The sequence below is a fragment of the Stigmatopora argus genome, chromosome 13 (assembly GCF_051989625.1).
Source record: "Stigmatopora argus isolate UIUO_Sarg chromosome 13, RoL_Sarg_1.0, whole genome shotgun sequence".
Classification (NCBI taxonomy): domain Eukaryota; kingdom Metazoa; phylum Chordata; class Actinopteri; order Syngnathiformes; family Syngnathidae; genus Stigmatopora; species Stigmatopora argus.
The window spans coordinates 4,452,397-4,474,582 of NC_135399.1; the positions used below are offsets into that span (position 1 = coordinate 4,452,397).

The 22,186-nt window shown below is 40.7% G+C and overlaps 2 protein-coding genes across 2 annotated transcripts in view; one reads left to right on the top strand and one right to left on the bottom strand.

Moving 5' to 3' along the window:
• Positions 1-8,370, top strand: part of ccdc93 (CCC complex scaffolding subunit CCDC93) — a 36,953-nt gene extending 28,583 nt beyond the window's left edge. The window contains exons 24-26 of the transcript XR_013304611.1: positions 5,967-6,095; positions 6,192-6,331; positions 8,026-8,370. The gene's annotated coding sequence lies outside the window, so the exon portion shown is untranslated. The remainder of the gene's footprint in view (positions 1-5,966; positions 6,096-6,191; positions 6,332-8,025) is intronic.
• tmprss3a (transmembrane serine protease 3a) lies at positions 338-18,889 on the bottom strand. Its single transcript, XM_077617572.1, has 12 exons — positions 18,868-18,889; positions 17,500-17,613; positions 15,270-15,386; positions 13,124-13,247; positions 12,894-13,013; positions 11,548-11,594; positions 8,731-8,902; positions 7,796-7,965; positions 6,180-6,275; positions 5,939-6,081; positions 2,038-2,190; positions 338-756 (listed from the first exon to the last, which is right to left on the bottom strand). The coding sequence occupies exons 1-12, from the start codon at positions 18,887-18,889 to the stop codon at positions 721-723; spliced, it is 1,314 nt and encodes a 437-aa protein (XP_077473698.1). The 3' UTR covers positions 338-720.
• Between the last annotated feature and the right edge of the window lie 3,297 nt (positions 18,890-22,186).

The following is a 22,186-nucleotide window of genomic DNA, read 5'->3' on the forward strand; positions in this document are numbered from 1 at the left end:
ACAAATCTTCACATAAATAAAACAAAACTTTCCAATAAGTGTTTAAATGCAAGAAATATATTTGAGACAACTTGAGCAGTAATTTTCCTTGTTTGAAAATTATTATTGTTTTGATTAAAGTGATTTTTTGTTTTTGTTTAAGACATCTAAAAAAATCACTTCAATCAAAATAAATGTCTTTGAATAAAATAAAAATAAAAGTTTTCAATGCAAAAATAGGAGGCTCAAAAAGTCTATTTGAAAGCTTAATTTTTAATTGTAATGTTTCCTTTGATTGAAGTAATTCTTTTTGTGTTTGGGCCATAGTATGACACTTGTCTAATCAATCAAAAAAAAAATTCAGACAAAGAAAAATCTCAAATGCAAATACAATTTTGTCCCCCAAAAGAAAAAAACACATTTTAATTGTCCGTTTATGTTGTATCTTGTCATCTTGTTAGAAAACATGCACCTTCCTCTGTTCTGTAGTAAAAAAAAAGGTACCTGTTGGAGAGAATTTCGTCTGTTGTTGTAGTAGATTATTTTATTTTTTCTTTACAGTGTTGAGGTAAGTAGAAATGTAATCCATAAAAGGCAATATAATTGAAACATTTGTGTATGATGAGTATGCAGAAAAAGACAGAAATCAAGAAGAGGGTGAATACTTTTTGGTGGTGATGGATAGTTGTCTCACTTTTTCTGGATATCATATAGCATAAGCATCTCCGTAGGAAAGGTGATTCAGTTGATACTTGATGAATTAGGAGCTGCTTCTCTCTTAACAAAATGGAAATAAATGTAAGTCCCTGAAAAATTAAAATGATTACACATTTCTTTTATATTTAAATCACCACCAAGAACGCAGTAAAAAGCTTCTAAAATTGAATGGTTAAGAAACATTTTCTCAAGTGTGTGCATGTCAGCTGAATGAGCTCTATGAATGTTAGTATTTGAATGTGCTCTGTGTGTACAGAGCTTTAATTTAAAACAAAAAGTGTATTACTTTTGTTATATTTTATTTATGTTAACATTTCATTATGCTCTTTTTTTTATCCTACTACGTATTGATTTCACGCCTCAAGGACAATATCTGAATCCCATCTCATTTTCTGACCTGCTTTATCCTCACTAGGGTCACGGGGGGTGCTGGAGCCTATCACAGCTGACTTTGGGCTAAAGGTGGGGGACACCCTGAATTGGTGGCCAGCCAATCGCAAGGCACAAGGAGACAAACAACCATTCACGCTGACACACACCTAGGGGCAATTTAGAGTGTCCAATCAGCCTACCAATGGATGTCTTTGGAATGTGGGAGGAACCTGGAGTACCCGGAGAAAACCCACGCAGAATACTATTCACAGGTGTCACAAACTTGGGGCATATATTTGGTGTTTCCATACCAAGCTAATACTGTCCCAGACGGGCTGAGAGCTTGGGGTTGCTCAGGGTGCAGTTGAACACGGGCTACAGGCCTCTGACATAAAAGGAGGCGTGTTCGGTGAGAGGCGCAAACATACGATGATACGCAGAGCTATAATATAGTGTTTAGATCTTAAAATATCTCTACTACCACCACTGGGCCACCAGCATCCCCCCGCTCGGCTCATCGGGGGTACACTTTAATTAGTCTGTAGCAGACACCTATTTTTATTGTAGACATATCATACAATTTTCAGCAGCTCAAAAGTTATTTGGACAATGAGATCTCAGATCAGGTTTTTTTATCTACAAAGAAATGTCGTCATACTCTTAAGTCTCCGACAATTTGAGTTAGTCTCCATAAAATGACTGTATTTAATTGATAATCTACCTCCAAGATTTTGACTTTTACGTCAGTTCAAAATGGGTGTTCATAAAAACAATAATTGTTTGTTGTGACTTATCCAGAAAGCAAATGACGGACACTAGGTAAAATTATAATCAGAATTATAAAAATATTTGAATTACTCTATTGTTGTCAGAGCCATATCTACATATAACCACGTATAACTTTGTGATAACGATTAAATCGTTCAGTTGTACACCACGTTAGCTTCTGTTTGATCAGTTTACACTGACCTCCACCTGTTGCCGGATCCAATTAAGTGACTGTGTGATCCTGGTGTAAACCCCTGGCTTGTTCCTTCTAGCACAGCCAACGCCCCAGCTTGTCGTACCAACCAGCTTCCACTGAGATGAGTCTTCACAGGCAAGAGGACCTCCACTGTCCCCCTGAAGAAATATATATAGCTTTAGCTTGGATACATGTTAAACATAAAGTTTTATTTCAAACATGGTCACCACAGGCAGCACGGACAATATCAAGTCAATATGAAAATTCCTCCCTAAAGTCGTGGTCCTCCCTGTTGATTGCAGCTGTTGTGCAGTCCTTCAGGGAGGACAGTATCTCTGGATTGGCATACACTGGGATGTCTTTTTCAGAAGGAGAAGAATATGTTTTAATTAAAGAGGGATCAGATTCAGTAGCCTCCAGGTTAAAGTATGGTTGGGGCTGCTGGAGAATAGGCTCTGTCAGGAAATCAAATTGAAGAGTAAGTGTGGTTTTTAATGGACCAGTTTTACACCCTCTGCAGGTTCCTCAAGTGTTCATTAGAGTATTTTTTATGGACTCAGAGAAAGTGTTCCTCTGTGTCTGTCGGAGGGTCCTGTGGGCTGCTGTAAAAGTCTGTACCAGACACAGACAGGCTGTTCGGTCCTTATAAGAGTTTGCGCCACTCACATAGTGCGGGCGTGCAGGAGTGAAAAATGGGGATAGACCCAATTGCAGGCAAACAGGTAGGCCAGGAACGGTGGTCGTAACTCAAAAGCTTTAATTAAATCGACCAAAAAACAAAGGCCAAACAAACGCAGGGGATCCAAAAATACCAAGGTAAACCAAAGGCTGGAGAATCAAACAAACCAGGGCAGGGCTTAGACGCTCACCTAACACTTGACACAACATAGACAAGGATGAAACAAGAATTTAACAAACGGGACTGAAATGCACAGACGTGAGTTAACGTGACATGGAGAACAGGTGGGTGACGCTCAAGGCAGCAGATAGGGGAGGCAACAACAGGTGAAAACAATGCACAATTACAATGAAAAGTTACACAGCAGGACAAATCAACACACAACTGAGCACACAAGCCTAACATGATAGCATTACTGACAGTAAATTATACACTAGTTTCCATTAAAGATCAGACTCTGAAAAGGCAGGCTTTGTTGCCAATTGTCGTTCGAATCGATTCACCAAGCTGTGACGTCCAACCCTCGTTGGAGAAGTTTGCATCTGAAGTTGAAGTGGTTTGGATTAGAATATACATACCTCTGAATCTGAGAACAGAATGTAGGGTCGTTTCCATGTCAGGAATGAGGCCCTGTCCCTAGTGAGGAATTTAAGTACAGAAATACCCTGACTTACGAGAAATTTGAGTTAAGAGTAAAATTACGAGCAAATATTTGCATTGAGATACGAGATAGATTTTGTGATACGAGCATACGAGACAGCCAGGTGGCCGAGACGCAAGAGGCTGCTTTACTGTCTTTCTCGCCGAATCTCCCTCCAGTAAAGATCTACGAGCACTGGGCGGATCGTTGCATTTTTTCCGTGTTTCTTTGTGTAAGTCAGTGCAGAATTAAGGGAAAAACAATGAGTCCAAAGCAAGCAGGTGCAATGAAGAGTAGTGCGAAGAAAAGGTGTATGATGAGCATCGATATTTAGCACGGAATAATCAAAAAACATGAGTGGTGTCCGCGTGACAGCTGGCTCTCCAATACGAGAAGAGCACTTGGACAAGTTGGTAAGTGGTCGTGCGGTATCCTATTGTAAGGACATTTGTGTGCATCATTTTCTGAATATTTTTAAGGGGAGACAAAAGCAAACAACCAATTCCTTTTAAAGACACCGGCTAAAAGTGAAGGTGGAAGCGAGGCAAAAACAGCCAAATCGGAAGAAGAAAGGTAAAAAAAAAAAAACTAAATTAGAATTAATTTAGTGTAAGGTAAGATTAAAACACTAAGTGTCTGTATCGTAATCTAAGTTCATTTAAATTAAATTTATGTTATGTTACGAGCATCCGTCAAGTCTCTCTCTCTCCCCTCCGTGCACTCCGCGTAGTACTGAATAATGTCTCATTTTAGTACAGTGGTACCTGGAGATACGAGCTTAATCCGTTCCGGGACTGAGCTCGTATATCGAATTACTCGTAACTCAAACGAACGTTTCCCATAGAAACTGAAAACAAATTAATTTGTTCCAACCCTCTGAAAAAACACCAAAAACATTTTTATTTGTTCTAATTCACCATCTACTAACAAAGTAACAAATAACTAGTGGTTTAATGGTACTAAAATTAGATGGATTTCGCAGAGGGGAGAGAGGTGGGGGAGAGAGGGGGGAGACTTGCGCTCATGTAGTATGTTACGCGCTCGACAAATAAACAAATTTAAATTAACTTGGATTACGGTGCAGACACTCATACGGGGCACCCATATGACGAGGTAGCACTGTATTGAACATCATAACCACTAGATAGTTATTTGTTACTCTTAGTAGGTGGTGAATTAGAACCAATAAAAAAATATTTTTCATTGTAATATCCTTTTTTGGGTGTTTTTTTTTCAGAGGGTGGGAACGAATTAATTTGTATTTAGTTAATTTCTATGGCCATCCTTGATTTAAGATACGAGTAAATCGACATACGAGCTCGGTCTCGGAACGCATTAAGCTCGTATCTCAAGGTATTACTGTATCTTGGTGTCTTGTTGACAGGTGGTAAAGAATGGGGTTTGAAATTTACTCTATTTAAGCCCAAAGTTGAAGTTTTCGATTAATGTTCCATTTTTCAATAGAAACAGACCCTAGAGTTGACCAAGACACATGTCCCAGCTCCCCTTGTTAATACCTTGAAGTTCTTCCTAAAGGAAATGGAAAAAATGACTGAGCAAAGGGAAGTGTTAGGGTTATCATTATTATAAATTTGCTTGCAATGAAGAACGCTTTGCTTTATGTTTGAAATATTAATCATTATATATGTGCTTGCAATGAAGCTTATTAACATTAAAAAAGTAATTTTTAGTACATCTGCTTGCAACCGTGATAAACAACGGGAAGGTCACTCCCCTTGCACCTGGACTTCGCAGGTGATACCGCTTCCTGGGATCCGGAGGACCTTCAACAATTGTTTTGACTTCTGAAAGTGATTCACAACAAACTCCCTTGTGAAGCACAAAATTCTCTTAGGGAGATCCGGAGGAGTGTAAATTGTTATGAGAGACTCAATTGTTTAGATTTCTGTGATGCATGTTGTTAAGTCTTATGAAATAAATTAGCAAGAGAGACATCGAGTGGACAGAATAATCTTGTCCGAAGGCGCGTGAGGATCGATTCTCTCTTGCAAGAAACCCAGCTATGAGTCAGATGCCTGTTTTATTTTCGGTGGCATTTGGGAATGCCTAATAGTGAACCTATCAGGAAGTCTGGTCTTCCCTGCTGAAGCTGCTGCCCTTACAACCAATGTTCCCTCTAAGCTGCGCGCGTGCGCAATTGCGCACAAGTCTCGTCTTCTCTGTGCACAGCAAATCATATGGAGCGCACAAAATAGTCATTTTTATTTATTTTATTTTTTTAGCTGTGAGGCCGACGTGCGAACCACTCATCCGCCGGGCCGCCCCATTCATAGATATTAATCATTACATTTTATTATTACTAAATAATTTATGTGTAGTAGACATGCACCTGCTAATGGCAGGTGTGATACTGGTGTGTGCCCATAGCGAGCAATGATGATGTTGCTCACACCAGTACTCAGTTTGCTCAGGGAGGTTGTCTTTGTGCCCAGACAAACAAAAAATTAGAGGGAACATTGCTTACAACCATTCCTCAGATAATTGGAGGAAAGCAAATGTATGGATAGCTGATTTGTACAGTTGTGTTAAACAATATACTATGAATGCAAAAAAAAAAACAAGTTACCTGACAAGAATCTGTTCCTCCCTCCAAGTATCCTGCACATATCATCCAAGGTGAGATGAAGCCCTTGTAAACCTGCGGCTGGTTACAGGTCTTTGTTGAGAGAATTGGCACCATGCTGGCACGAGAAACCACACTGGTCTCCCCTTTGAAAGGCAAGGTATATTTTAAAATGTGTTTACGTACTACATGAATAAATATTCTTTTAGTTTAGTTCCGTTTTGTTCAGGTTTGGAAGGCTCACCTTTTTCTTCAGTTGCTCCCCAACCAGAAATCCAGCACATGGTGCCCACGTCAAATTCTTCACCATGATTAGGCAAGCAGATGGGCTCTATAAATCCTAAAAAAAAGAAGAGATTGGGTGATCGGCGTCTTTTTTTACATCGGATGGTTCAGGTAATGTTAATATATAAAAGTCTACACATTTCTTTTCCATTGTGATTATGTAATAAATATGCTTTTTTGAAAAAAGGAAAAAATACTTTGAAAGTTTTGCAGTTTACAACTATAATCCTCATAATTTAAATGAATTAATAAAAACTAAACTAATTCCAGTAATTCTTAATAATTTGATAAGGGAACCAAAAAATTACAACTTAAAAATCTACTCCACCGTTAATAGCAGGGATTTTATATTGATATTTTGGTGATGGGCAGTGTATTTTTTGCCATACATATTATTTGGAATTTTGCCCAAATGTTTCATTGGAGCATAACACAATCTTCCAAACTTGCGGCATTGTATTTTGATGAAAGCAAAGTTGCCAGTGAGGTATCTACCAATGGTTCTTTTGGCAAGTGACCAATTTTGCAAATGAGGGACTAATTTGCTCATGTATAAAATCACAATATTTACTTTTACTTTAGTTCAGGTCTGTCAAACTCAGGGTCACTTCCTGAAAATTTGGGATCATTTCATATTGTTTTTGAGAGATTTTCCCAGGATGCTTCTTGTTTGTGTGTCGGTTGCTGCTGATTTTTGGGTAGTTCCGGGTTACTTTCGGTGTGTTTTGGGAGATTTTAACGTTTCTTATTAACTCATTGGCACAAACATCTGGTTTTACGGCGCCCGTGTAAAAAAAAATGAAAGCATTTAATTCTGTACGTATGAATGAGCTAAAAATTTATCGTCCGGTAGAAGAACCCTAGCAGGCCACTTCTGGCCCACGGGCCACATGTTTGACATCCTGCTTTTGCTGATGGCGTAGTTCAAGGGTGTCAGACTCGGGTTGGTTCGTGGGCCGCTTTAACGTCAACTTGATTTCACGTGGGCCGGACCATTTTAGATCTAATATTTAGATTTTTTTAAATAAATGTATTAAAAGAACTGGATTAAAAGCCCCGAATATTCAGTTTTTTATAGATCTAAAACAATGTTTATTTTAGCTCTTTTATATATTATTGGATTTTACAAAATGATTTTTGAACTAAAAACACGGAAAAAAATGATTAAAAAAATACAATTATTGATTTAAAAGGGGGAAAATCAGGAAATTTAATATACATCTATAATCTTCATTTTAATTTGATCCTAAAAAGTCGGCACTCATGATTTACTTTCCCGGGCCACACAAAATGATGCAGCGGGCCAGATTTGGCCCCCGGGCCGCCACTTTGACACGTGGTGTAGTTGTATAATTGTCTGTCTACAGTGCAGGCATCATGGATTCAGTTCCCACAGTGTGGGAGTGACAGTGTGAATGTGAGTTCGAATGTTGAACCATCATAAGAGTTAGAAAACAGCTCAATTCTCATGTAGCACCCTACATTTTGAAATTATTTGTCTAGCTTCATCCAATGGATTATTTTATTCTTTCCTCTGCATATAGCTAAAACTATGGATATAAACTAACACCATACCATTGAACACAAGGGGCTTGGTTAGTTTCATAAGTGCAATATCATAATCCAATCCTTTGGGGTGATATTGAGCATGGTGTATGATCTGTTCCACTGCAAGTGACTGGGCACCATGGACTGGTTGTTCTACCTCTCCCGCATGGACAACCCACAGTGAAGGGTCTGCAAATCTGACAAGAAAATTGACAATCAGCTTTGCTACATTAAAATTCTCATCTCATTCTCATTAGGGTCGCCAGAGGTGCTGGAGCCAATCCGAGCAGTCTCCACGCCAGTGGCCAACCGATCGCAGGGCACAAGGAGACAGACAACCATTCACGCTCACACTCATACCAAGGGGCAATTTAGCGTGTCCAATCAGCCTACCAGGCATGTTTTTGCATTGTGGGAGGAAACCCACCCAGAACATGCAAACTCCACACAGGTGGACATGACCTGGATTTGAACCCAGTACCCCAGAGCTGTAAGGCCGAAGTGCTAACTACTCGCGCCACCGGGCCACCCAGGTACGATAACTTATTCAAGGTGGGTGTGTAGTATTGACCGATCAGACAAGAGAACACGGCATATAAACACAATGAAATATATGTGACTTGAACCCAGTACCGACACACTAACCACTCGCGTCACCGGGCCACCCAGGTACAATAACTTATTTAAGGTGGGTGTGTAGTATTGACCGATCAGACAATAGAACACGGCATATAAACACAATGAAATATATGTGATCTCCTGTGAGACTTCTTACAATACAAATAGGAAAATTTAAAATAAACACAAAAAAGGAAAATGTAGAATGCTCTTCTATGTACACAGACTTATTTCCTCTTAAAAGTATGACTAGCTTAGTGAAAGTTTACCTTCACAGAACAGCAAAACTATGATGAGTGACATTAAAATAAACTTTTTAAAAACAAACAGATGGATGTACTGACCCATACACACAGTGTGCCGCTGTGAGAATCCATCGTGATGTTATGATAGAACCTCCACAGAGGTGTTCACTGCTGATCCACTGCTGAAGGCTAACCAGCCAGGGGAACTGGCCTGGCCGGGAGATGTTCCCTCCAACAATACGAGTCAAGTACTTCGGTCTGGTCCCACACTCTGTTGGAAAAAAATGGAAATACGTTAACAAAGATCAAAATGTCACCTCAGAATCCTGAAATCAAGGATTCAATCCTTTTTGGGGTAGGAGACACTTAAACTCAAATAAAGTACTATGGCCATTTTGGATTATACTAAATTCTAATAACATTATACTAATTATTGGGGTTGTAAAGCATTAATTTAGTTGCAGAGGAAGTATGGATGTGCCAATGCAAGTGTTTTTGGTACTTTCAATCTGTTTTTTTAAACAAGATAGGCGCGGGCTCCATTCCCGCTGGTGGCAGTATGATTGGGAGTGTGTAGGGTCATTTGTCTCTGTGTGCCCTACAGCTGACTGGCGACCAATCTAGGGTGTAGTCTGCCTTTCGCCCCAAGTCAGCTGGGTTTGGCTCCAGCAACCCCCGCAACCCTTTCGAGGATTTATGAATGAATATGTAATGCTGATGCGATTCTATTTTCAAATCCAATATTTTTGGACCAAAAACAATCTCAGCTCATTTTCTGAACTGCTTTATCCTCACTAGGGTCGTGGGCAATGTTTCCTCTAAGCTGCGCGCGTGCACAATTGAGCACTACTCTCGTCTTCTCTGCGCAGCAGCAATCATATGGCGCGCAGTAAATAAAATCCCTTTTTTTACCCCTTTCCCCATGATGGCGCCGTTTAAGCGGCAGCCAGTGGCAGTAGCTCTGTCCACTTTTATGTTTTTCGTGTTTTACAGCATGTTTTACATGAAAAATTAGAGGGAACATTGACATGCACCTGCTTATGGCAGGTGTGATACTGGTGTGCCCATAGCGAGCAATGATGATGTCGTGAGCGGATGATTCGCCTAAAAGACGTTTTGCCGACGGACGTTTGACAGACGGACAGGTCGCCGAATGAACGTTCGTTCAAACAGCGTTTAATGATTAAATACAAATACTAGTATTTGTTAGTTTAATGATTAATCATTAAACGCTGTTTTCAGCTGGATTTGACCGAATTTGAGAGCATTTTGAGCCGTTTGTCAAATGGACGTATATGGACGTTTTTTTGCCTCCATCGCGACATCATCGCAACATTTTACCGAGGAATTCACTTCCCTGGGCTCGGTCCTAATGTCCAAAGAGCTCCAGTATTTGTATTTAATCATTAAATGCTGTTTTAGGATGGATTTGACCCGATTGCTGTCATTTTACGGCTCGGTTCTGCTACATCTGCCCGCCCAAGAGTGCTTATTCCCGGGCTGCCATGCCCGCCCAAGAGTGCTTATTCCCGGGCTGCCATTGATGGTAGACTAACATTGATTTTTACTATAATTTGGACAACGCCGGCGGCGGGCCGGATTAAAAATCCTAACGGGCCGTATATGGCCCGCGGGCCGAGGTTAAAAACTTGTACACACACGATCCAGGGGCGGGGCGAGCGCGCGAATCCCGTTTCGGGGAAACCTCCATTCGGCCGAACGGCTGTTCGGCCGAATGAACGTTCCGCGGAACCTCCATTCGGCGACCTGCCAGTCTGTCAAACGTCCGTCGGCGAAACGTCTTTAAGTGAATCATCCGAGTACCGATGATGTCGCTCACACTTGTACTCAGTGCGCTCAGGGAGGTTGTCTTTCTGCCTAGACCAACGAAAAATTAGAGGGAACATTGGTCGTGGGCAATGTTCCCTCTAATTTTTTGTTTGTCTGGGCAGAACGACAACCTCCCTGAGCACACTGAGTACCGGTGTGAGCAACATCATCATTGCTCGCTATGGGCACACACCAGTATCACACCTGCCATAAGCAGGTGTATGTCTACTACACATAAATGATTTAGTAATAATAAAATGTAATGATTAATATCTATGAATGGGCGGCCCGGCGGATGAGTGGTTCGCGCGTCGACCTCATAGCAAAAAAAAAATTGGGATTTTATTCTGTGCGCTCCATATGATTTGCTATGCGCAGAGAAGACGAGAGTAGTGCGCAATTGCGCACGCGCGCAGTTTAGAGGGAACATTGGTCGTGGGGGGTACTGGAGCCTATCCTAGCTGACTGGGCCAGAGGCAGTGGACACCCCGAATTGATGGCCAGCCAATTGCAGGATACAAGAAGACAAACAACCAGTAAAAACAATCTAACCTCTAAATGACTAATCCTATTATTTGTATTAAAATGACCCAGTAGTAGTGGTAGTGCTTTAAGAAATGCCCTGATAACAAATATTACATAATTCTCTGTAATTATCATTAGTAGTTCCTAAAGAGAAGTAGTTCGACTCGGCGTATTTGATATACAGCAGTCGAAAAGCACCACGGTACTGAAACACACATGACTCCTGGACCAGATCTGACCTTGTGACCAAATCTGATACTCTCTGATACTACAAAAAAATGGTTTTATCAGGTTCCGACTCTGAATATCACGCTAACCGGGTCACCTGTCACCATTCATGATTACATTGGCTTTGTATGGGAGCCCATCTTGTGATGATAATAAAACTTTTGGAGTGCAGAGCTCCAAATGTGTGTGATTTGCATACTTAAAGACTGTAAACAACTGTTTGTCACATCAATGTAATTTATACTTGTTGTCTTTCCTTTTAAACACATAAATGATGACATTTTTTCTTTATAAATATCAACGTGTGTAGTGTAGCATGCTTTAGTGTCTCACCCAGACATTTTAGTGTTGTCACCTTTCCTGAACTGCATTCGGTTTTACTGTGGTGACAAAAGACAAGCAAATCAGGCAAGTAGTATCCAACAAAAGCAGTATATTGACATGAGTGTTCAAATTTTTAATAAAGATGAACATACAATAAGCAGTATAAACAATGGTGTCCCCAAAAATCAACATACAACAGTATATGCTGTACCCATAAATTTATGAACATTTGGGTCCAGTGGGAAGAGCAGATGAGTAATAATCAAACTGAAATCTGAGGGAAATTTAAGTCTGCCGTAAATCAGGAAAATGGTACACTTTTTGTAAAATTAGTTTTTAAACCCGCTAAGTGTACATTGGATCTTTTCTAACTGAGCATAGTTTTGAATACTAGTTTTTATCCCAAGTGTGTTTGAAAAACAGATTGGTAATTCATATGCAATAAGTATCAGCCGCCTTGCTAAAAGGGTAACAAAAGCAATTCTGTCCTAATTAATTTTGGATCATTTCAGCACTACAGTCTTCCCTCGATTATCACGACTTCACTTATTGTGAATTCACTTTTTCTCTATTTTTTTCTGCTATTAATTATTTTTAAATTATTATTATTATTTTTTAAGTTCATAAAAATGTGAAAATCCACGCTGAAACTCGCAAGCGGAAGCCACTCCCCTGTTTTCCGCTTGCTACTAGGACTCGGCACTGAATTTAAAAAAAGGTCGTTATAATGGGGGTGACCCTACTTCGCGATGTTTCGATTATCGCGGCCATGTCTGGTCTATATTTACCGCGATATTCGAGGGCTTACTGTATTGAGGATGTTATATTCCTAAATCTGAACATGGACTATATTAGCCCCAAAGGATGCTTGTGGGGATGGGTACAATAGTTTGCACATGAGATAAATCTAGGGCCGAATTTATTCAACGTAAAAAGTTTATTTCTACGGAGCGCCCAGCTGCCAGGGTAGAAAAAAATGTTTTATAGCTAATCTGTTACTAAACTGTTGGATATAAATCACTAAACTGTGGGTATAGATTAATAAACTGGGGGCACATTTTACAGATTACAAAAGTGTGTCTACAAGTTAATCATCTGTGGATACAGAACTGTGGGTACAGTTTAGTAATCCATGTGTACAGATTATAAAAAATAAGATTTTTCTTTAAGCATTCCTTATATTTATATTTAGCCAATCAAAAGCGTGTATCACAGATTACCTGAGCATTATTTTTTCCCCATCTACTGCAATGAATTGGACAGAAAATAAAATGACAATGATTTAAATATTATATTCTTTATATTTTGGATTGTTTTTTAAATGCATTTAAAAAAACACTATGTATGTTCTGTACCTCAAGGTTGTTGTGTTTTGTAGTTTAACAACATGCGTTTTGCTCAGATTGATGGACACCAGATTGGACTGGAGGTCCTGCTCAATGGAGGTCAAGGAGATGTAGAATGACTCGACATAACTGTGCAAGACGAACAAAAACACGAACCAATAATTAGTTATTAGACTTGTAATGTAAAGAGATCAGAGAGTGAAGGTTAAGGCCATTGGGATTTTAAATGAAGAAAATACCTGCTATATCCTAATTGTTTGCAAGCAGAGAGCCCCAGCCAGTTGTTCCAATCATCTGAGCAGACTGTTTTCCACACACCAGATTTCTGGACCTGCAGGACTGAACTCCGTCCACTAAGACGCACTGCAATTTAGAAAGTTATTAGTTTGCTTGCAAACATTTTTCAAACTAATTTATATATTCCTTTATGGGATGTAAATGATGGTGGCACCAGGCTGGCATGACATTATTCAAGGTGTGAATACAGGTCAACATCACTCTGGAGTAGTCACGATTTCTGTATTTTCTCGCATATAAGCCGCATTTTTAACAAAAAAAAGATGTCTGAATCAGGGGTACGGCTTATGTGCACAAGACTTACAGCGTTGCTATACTCTTTTTCACCAGTAGATTTCGGCAAATTAATATTTACTATTTGTGGTTATTTTCTGTTTTTCAGTAAGAAAACAACCATTAGGGGATGAATTACTAACTTCCTTATGATATTGACCCTGATAATGTGCTTTTGATTCATACAGTATCTCAAAAATACCATTTTTCTTAAGATTTTCCCTTCAAAGTAACACTTTTTTACTCCCTACTAAAACCATGACTATGGAGGTGAAAACTGTGAATCAGGGGGCAGCTTATGCGCAAGAAATTGTAAAATCCAACAATTTAAGGCAATTTTAAGGGTGCAGCTTATGGTACACGGTCAATTGGTCGCCGGTCTTTTGGTCTCCGATCTTTTGGTCGCCCAGAAGGTAAGTGATAATTACCATTTAAATCGTTGCTCAAATTCCCTAAATACAAACTGCGAATTACTATTTCGTCATACTTAATGCCCTATTAATTATTAGGCTAAATAAAAGCTCCAAATTTCCCGGACTTTTATTGTTTTTTTGTTGGAGAACTTGCTAAGACCCTGACGGACGTACCTTCCTAAGGGGACAACTGATGTACATACAAACTCTTATACACTCACACGTCGGCTCAGTGAAACTGCTCATGGCCATTGTTGGCTTTTATTGATGCGTGTTGTTTTACCTTGTTTTGTCGCCGGTCTTTTGGTCGTCGGTCTTTTGGTCGTCGGTCTTTTGGTCGCCCGTTGTCGCGTTCGGGGCGACCAAAAGACCACGACCAAAAGACAGCGACCAAAAGACCGGCGACCAAAAGACCGGCGACCAATCGACCGCACACGGCAGTTTATACGCAGGGCGGCTTATATGTGATAAAAATACAGTATATAAAAGCGCATCTTTCCAAAATACAGTTTACTCTCCTTGGCACATGAGTTTTGGCACTGATGCAGATAAGGCCTATAAATATAATGAATATGACAGGGCTCGGCAACCCATACTTGGTTCTTTCCATTACTTCTGGTGGAACTGATGCTTGGTCTCATGAGTCAATAACAAACGTTTTGTGACTCATCTCTGTACTTTGCTTAATGTAATTAGGCCCCCCGATTCTTTTTGCTGATGAATGGTTTGCATCTTTTTGCATGGCCTCTATATTTCTTAACTTCGAAGTCTTCCTTGCGCATAGAACTGTGACACTTTCAGTCCTGCCGTCTGGAGTTTGGCATTGATCTCCATGACTATTGAGTTGGAGTTTTTCAAATTATCATAGTGGCCATGTCGAATGTTGATTGAATAGCTCTGATCACTTTTCTCTCTTCTCTCATCTTTAAAATGTATTGCTTTTTTGTCCGAGAAGAAAGAAAGATAACTCTCTGTTCCTTCTGTTTGTTTAACCGAAAACACCTTTTTTACAGATGAAACCCAAAGCTAAAAACAAGGACTGTTTGATGCCTTTGCAATCGCTCTAAATGACAAAACGAGAACCACCCATCATTCGCATGTTGCAATACTTTTGCTCACTTCAAAAGTAGATGGTTTGCAATAAAAAGGTAACCTTTTCTTGGTTGTTTAACCCTTTGGCTGCCCAATGCTGGGAAGATTTACGTCTGCTTCAGAAAAATTGCATTTTTCTTTTAATATGTGAAGGTTCTACTTCCTACTTTTGTATCATTTTCTGATGCTGTAAAGACAATTTTTCACCCAAATATACCAATATTAGCTTTCTGAGATAATTGATATATTTATTATGAATATGTTTTCTTAAAAATGAAAACTTTTCTTTTCTCCCCACCCAGCTTCTCACCACAGCCAAGCTCATCCTCTCCGTTGTCACATTGAACCTCTCCGTCACATTGTGCTGAGCTTCTGATGCACTGAGAGGAAAAGCCACAGCGAAACCTTCCAACACAGCTTAGACCAACTAGAATTAAACAGAGGATCATCAAAGGTGGGGGGTGGTTACAAACATAAAAAAATGTGTGTTAACCTTAAATTCTCCAGTCCATTCAAGATGTTTTCAATTTTTTTTAATATTCCTTTTGATCTATACAGTATCTCAGAAATACCACGTGCAATGATTTTTCTTTAGATTTTCCCTTTAAAGTAACCCTGTTGTACTCCCTATTAGAATCATTAATATGGAGGTGAAAATTGTGAATCAGGGGGCGTCTTATACAAGACAAATTGTAAAATTCAACGGTTTTAAGGCCATTTTGAGGGTACGGCTTATGCGTGGAGGCGGCTAATATGTGAGAAAATATAGTACAGTGGTACCTGGAGATACGAGCTTAATTTGTTCCGGGACTGAGCTCGTATGTCGATTTACTCATAACTCAAATGGACGTTTCCCATGGAAATGAACCAAAAAAAAATTAATTCGTTCCAACCCTCTGAAAAAACACCCAAAACAGGATATTGGATTGGAAAAACATTTTTATTTGTTCTAATTAGCCATCTATCAACAAAGTGACAAATAACTAGTGATTTAATAGTACTAAAATGTGTTTAATAGTACTAAAATTAGACTTATTTCGCGGAGGGGAGAGCGAGATTGACAGAGGGGGGGACATAAACAAATTTAAATGAACTTGGATTACAATGCAAATATATCAAAAATAAATTTAATCTAACCTTACACTAAACTTAATTCTAATTTAGTTTTAAATTTTGATACCTTTCTTCTACCGGGTTGGCTCCATTTGCCCCGCCTCCACCCTGACTTTCAGATGCAACCTATCGAGGGTTGTTTGCTTTTGTCTTCCCTTCAAAATATTCAGAAAATGATGCACACAAATGCCCTCACAATAGTATAACGCACGACCGCTTGCCAACGAGAAGTAGTATATACTCCTCTCGTATTAGTGATCGCTCCGCCATTCGCACTTTGTACAGCACACAGCATTTGGACCTTCCAAGCGTATTTTTAGCTCTCATTCATCTGCGAAAATGGCCCAGGAAAATAATAATTTTGGTTCAGCGACCAATAATTAATATTTTTTTGCCATAGACATAAATATATTTACATCGTGAAGGCCCAATTGGGAATATATTTATGGCAATATACTGCAATAATTTTCTACCAATTATTTATTGCTGAGCCCTGGTCGCAGGTTCAAGATGGCGGCTAACTGTATTTTCGTCACAAGTGATTATATATTGTATTTGGGGAGCAATGGTTTGCATGCAATGTAATACCCCATATCGGTCCTTTAAGCCCTGGGTCTGGGTTTTTGTTCCAAATGATCCAGCACAAAAAAATTAACCAATGCAGTAGCAGCCGCTGGTTGTAATAAACTGTCTTGTTTGGTTGGAATAAAATCCTGTGGTACCCAGTCGTTTCGTCGACGGACAGGGTTAGGGTAATGCTCTGACATTGTCAATGCAATCAATGACAAACTCTCTCTCTCATGATTATAATTTTGAGAGCGAGCGAATCCGGCTACGAATAACATGTACACACACGCCAATAATACGCAACTTATTGATAATTTTGATATTAGATATTTAGATATTAATGCTCTGATATTGTCAATGCAATCAATGACAAACTCTCTCATGATTATAATTTTGAGAGCGAGAGATTACCTGGTTGATCGCTTTCAACAGTAAACTCTCTCTCTCTCTCTTTCTCTCTCTCGCTCTCTTTCTCTCTCTCTCTCATGATTATAATTTTGAGGGCGAGCGAATCCGGCGACGAATTGTCCGTCAACGAAATGTCCGGCACCAAAATGTCTGTTCGACGAACTGTCCGGCGACCAAACGTCCGGGGACGAAGTGTCCGTCGACCAAGTGTCTGTCGACGAAACGTCCGTTCACGAAAGGTACAGCACTGATTCGATAAGACCAACGTTTGGCAGACTGAAATCACATCCATTATAATTAATGTAAAGATAAAGTTTTTTTTAAGTCTGTGGGCAAGTAGAATTGTTTAAATTTCAATATATTATACTAGGTACAAAAGTGTAACGTTTCCTTTATCTGGAAACCAAGATGGAGAATTAAAAATATGAAGTTGTATCAGGCAATTTGCTCACCTCCAAGGCCTATACCAAGAGCAAGAATGAAAACCACTATGATACTCGTGGCAATTATTAATCCCTTGCGATAGGCCAGCAGTGTTTTCTTCCAGCCTTTCACCAAATCATCCTCTGTTGAATGAAAAGTACAGTCAGTAAAGAGTACAGATTATTGACTGAATTAAAAAAAATTAACAGAAAACTCAGTAACTCCATTAAAAGATTCTGTTGACGAGCTAAACATTTTGCAGCATTTTACAAGTACCTAAACTTTGGTATAACAAAAAACACCTTTACTGGTTCTAGAGATGACTGTGTTGTTCCATTCAGAACGAGTTCATTAAGCCAAACGTGTGCCTCACATACCTGGCGTGACCGGACGTTTGGTCGCCGGACGTTTGGTCGCCCGGATGTTTGGTCCCAGGACGTTTGGTCGCCCGGATGAATATAATTTTGAGAGCTGGTTTCAACAGTAGATATTTAGATATTAAACTCTCTCTCATGAATATAATTTTGAGAGCTGGTTTCAACAGTAAACTCTCTCTGTCATGTTGTCAAACGTCCGGCGACCAAACGTCCAGCGACCAAACGTCCGGGCGACCAAACGTCCGGGCGACCAAACGTCCGGGCGACCAAACGTCCGGGCGACCAAACGTCCGGGCGACCAAACGTCCGGGCGACCAAACGTCCGGGCGACCAAACGTCCGGGCGACCAAACGTCCGGGCGACCAAACGTCCGGGCGACCAAACGTCCGGGCGACCAAACGTCCGGGCGACCAAACGTCCGGGCGACCAAACGTCCGGGCGACCAAACGTCCGGGCGACCAAACGTCCGGGCGACCAAACGTCCGGGCGACCAAACGTCCGGGCGACCAAACGTCCGGGCGACCAAACGTCCGGGCGACCAAACGTCCGGGCGACCAAACGTCCGGGCGACCAAACGTCCGGGCGACCAAACGTCCGGGCGACCAAACGTCCGGGCGACCAAACGTCCGGGCGACCAAACGTCCGGGCGACCAAACGTCCGGGCGACCAAACGTCCGGGCGACCAAACGTCCGGGCGACCAAACGTCCGGGCGACCAAACGTCCGGGCGACCAAACGTCCGGGCGACCAAACGTCCGGGCGACCAAACGTCCGGGCGACCAAACGTCCGGGCGACCAAACGTCCGGGCGACCAAACGTCCGGGCGACCAAACGTCCGGGCGACCAAACGTCCGGGCGACCAAACGTCCGGGCGACCAAACGTCCGGGCGACCAAACGTCCGGGCGACCAAACGTCCGGGCGACCAAACGTCCGGGCGACCAAACGTCCGAGTACCCATACCTGGAACTCAATACCAATTACCATACCACCCCTGACACCCTTTGCCAATCATTTTAAAACCTGGCTGCTGGATGAAGAACATGGTGATCACAACACTGATTAAACTTGTGCTACTTGTGTATGTCTCATCATTTCTATGTTGCTTACTAGTCTTTTGTCCTGTATTCCTTATTGGTTTTATCTTGTGTTTTTAATGCCTTTAACATTCACAAGTAGCTAAAGATGGAAATCAGGCTTTGACTATAATCTTACATATTTACATATGTTCATTCACATTCATTCATTTACCTTCCATACCGTGCATCCTCATAAGGATTGCGGGGGTTGCTGGAGCCTATCCCCGGCGACTTCGGGCGAAAGGCAGACTATGTACATCCTAGACCGGTCTCGAGTCAGCCACACAGAGACAAACGACCATTCGCACTCCGAATCATACCGGCACTAGCAGGAATCGAGCCCACGCCTGCCCGCACCGAAGTTCCCTCCTTATCCCCTAACCCTGAACACCACAAAGTGGCATGTTCATTCTTATGAACATGTCTATATGTTCATTAATATGTATTCTCCCTTTATTAAATAAATAAATAAAACGCAATTACTGCTGAATCCATTCATACATTTTCTGAACCGCTTTATCCTCATTAGGGTTGCGGGGGGTGTTGGAGCCCATTCCAGCTGACTCCGGGCCAGAGGCGGGAGACACCCTGAATCGGTGGCCAGCCAATCGCAGGACACAAGGAGACGGACGACCAGGCACACACACTCATAACTATGGGCAATTTAGAGTGTCCAATCAGCCTAGCATGCATGTCTTTGGAATGTGGGAGGAAATCAGAGTACCCGGAGAAAACCCACGCAGGCCCAGGGAGAACATGAAAACTCCACACAGGTGGACCAACCTGGATTTGAACCCAGGTTCCCCACTGTGAGGCCGACGCCCTAACCACTCAGCCGCCGGGCTGCCCAGAAAATAAATTATTTTGAAAATTGGAATTTTCACAAATTTTCAATTAATGACCCGAAAAATAAATTAATTTTAAAAACAGTCAGGGCTTTTTTATTTTTAAGGTGAATGAAATACGCTTCCGTACATTACCATTGGTTAAGAACTTACCATTAAAAAATGGCTGAATCTTGGTAACTGGCATAGTTGGACTTGGTGCTGTTTGGGTGTCTACAGGATTTCGGGAGAGGTCAGAAAGTGAGTTATTTAAGCTACCCAGAGGGCTGACATTTATTGTGTTTGGCGTCTCAATTGCAGGAAGGTCTTCCTCTGTCACAGAAACCACTTCGATCCTGGGCGAGTTTTGATGTTCCAATGGGTCAACTCTAAATTCCTAAAAGTAATTTTAAAAACACAAGTAATAACTATAAAGGATGTATACAGTGTATAAGCACTGACCAATATTTTGTCATACAAAAGAGAATGTGTACACCAAGTAGATAAAGCTTAGTCAGTAATTCTTTCACACAATGATATTGTTGCACACATCGATATAAACACCATTTAAACTCTTCAAAATATGTACTGTGCTCCGCTTCACTTTCTTTTTAATTCAAATATTGCCCTTGCTCCCATTCTAGTGCAAATATGAAAATCTATGTCTTTTGGGAGGTCCCCTTTGATATGAAGATTAGTTCTTATTTTGCGTGTGTGTTCCATCATCAAGGAATGTGATGATAGGAACTAGTCTCACTCCAAAGACTGTGTAACATCATAAATTTGTGAACTGTATACCCATTCAATCGTTGAATTACTGTATTTTCTCGCATATAAGTCATATTTGTAACTCAAAAAAATTATGACTGAATCAAGGCTATGGCTTATATGCGCACAAGACTCACAGCGTTCTTATACTCTTTCACCAATAGATGTCACCAAATTAACATTTATTATTTGTTGGTTATTTTCTGTTTTGCAGTAAGAAAACAATCATTACTGGATGATTTAGGTACTAACTTTCTTATGATATTAACACTAACAATGTGCTTTTGATTCATACAGTTTCTCAGAAACACCACATGCGATAACTTTGCTTAAGATTTTCCCTTCAAAGTAAGACATTTGTACTCCCTATTAAAAGCATGAATATGGAGGTGAAAATTGTGAATCAGGCGGCGGCCTATATGCGGGAAATTGTAAAATTCAAAAATTTTAAGGCAATTTTAAGGGTGCGGCTTATACGTGAGAAAATACGGTACCTTTTCTCATTCGATCTTGGTTGTGCTGGAGCTGGGCTGTATGAGCTGTGTTCCATAAATTCTAGACTGGAGGACACTTGCTCGCGCACACACTTGCTTCCATACAGTCCATTCAGCACAATCAAGTTTTATTTAGATATGGGGCGAAGACAGTGGGAGATAGCCCAGTAATTAACCTCCTAGGATCTGGCGTCCATGTCTGGACATCACATTTTTGGTTGTCACGAGACAACAATGTTAAATTTTGGACTACAAGTGTCCACTTATAATGTGGAGAATCAGAAAATACATGATGTAAAAAGATAATTTTTGTTTTTACACTTGGGTCCCAATTAGCCTAAATATCAAAGAGCAATCTAGGGTGTAGTCTCCCTTTCGCCCGAAGAAAGCTGGGTTAGGCTCCAGCAACCCCCGCAACCCTTTTGAGGACGGGCGGTATGGAAGATGAATGAACGAATGAATTTTTTTTCCCCCCAGAAAAAAATCCACGATGTAGTGAAGCAGCGATAACCGAAGCGCAAAGTAGCGAGGTGTCTCTGTATTCTTCATGTCCCCTTGATGTACAAAACAGACATACTTGCGCTATAGTACTAAATTACGGCATGTTTATGTGATGAGAATAGGCAACCATATTCCTTATTACTTAACTTTTGGGGCCCCAGTTAGGATATTCCCTCCCACTGTTTTTTTTTTCCACCGGTGTCTGTGCTTCTTGCCTACAAAAATATCTACGTATACTCACATAGAGCTTTTGAATTCAGGAATTCAGGAATTCAGGAGAACGATATATTCAAGCTAAGGTACTTTTTTTCATTCATTAATTCATTTTCAATCCCGTTTATCCTCATTTGGGTCATGAGGGAGCTGCAGCATATCCCAACTAACTATGGGTGGGTACCCTTTGAAATGCTTGCTAGCCAATTGCAGATCTCATATTGACAAACAACCATTCACACTCACAACCACACTTCTTAAGAATTTAGAGTGTTCAATCAGTTTATCGTGCATGTTTCTGAGATGAGAGTACCCAGAGAAAACCCACGCAGCCATGGTGATAAAATGCAAACATCACACAAAAGGGCTGGAGCCAACCAGGGATCGATTCTTGGTCTCTGAACTGTGGGGCAGACATGCTAACCACTCTCCTCTTGAACATAACATATTTTGTGATGAAATA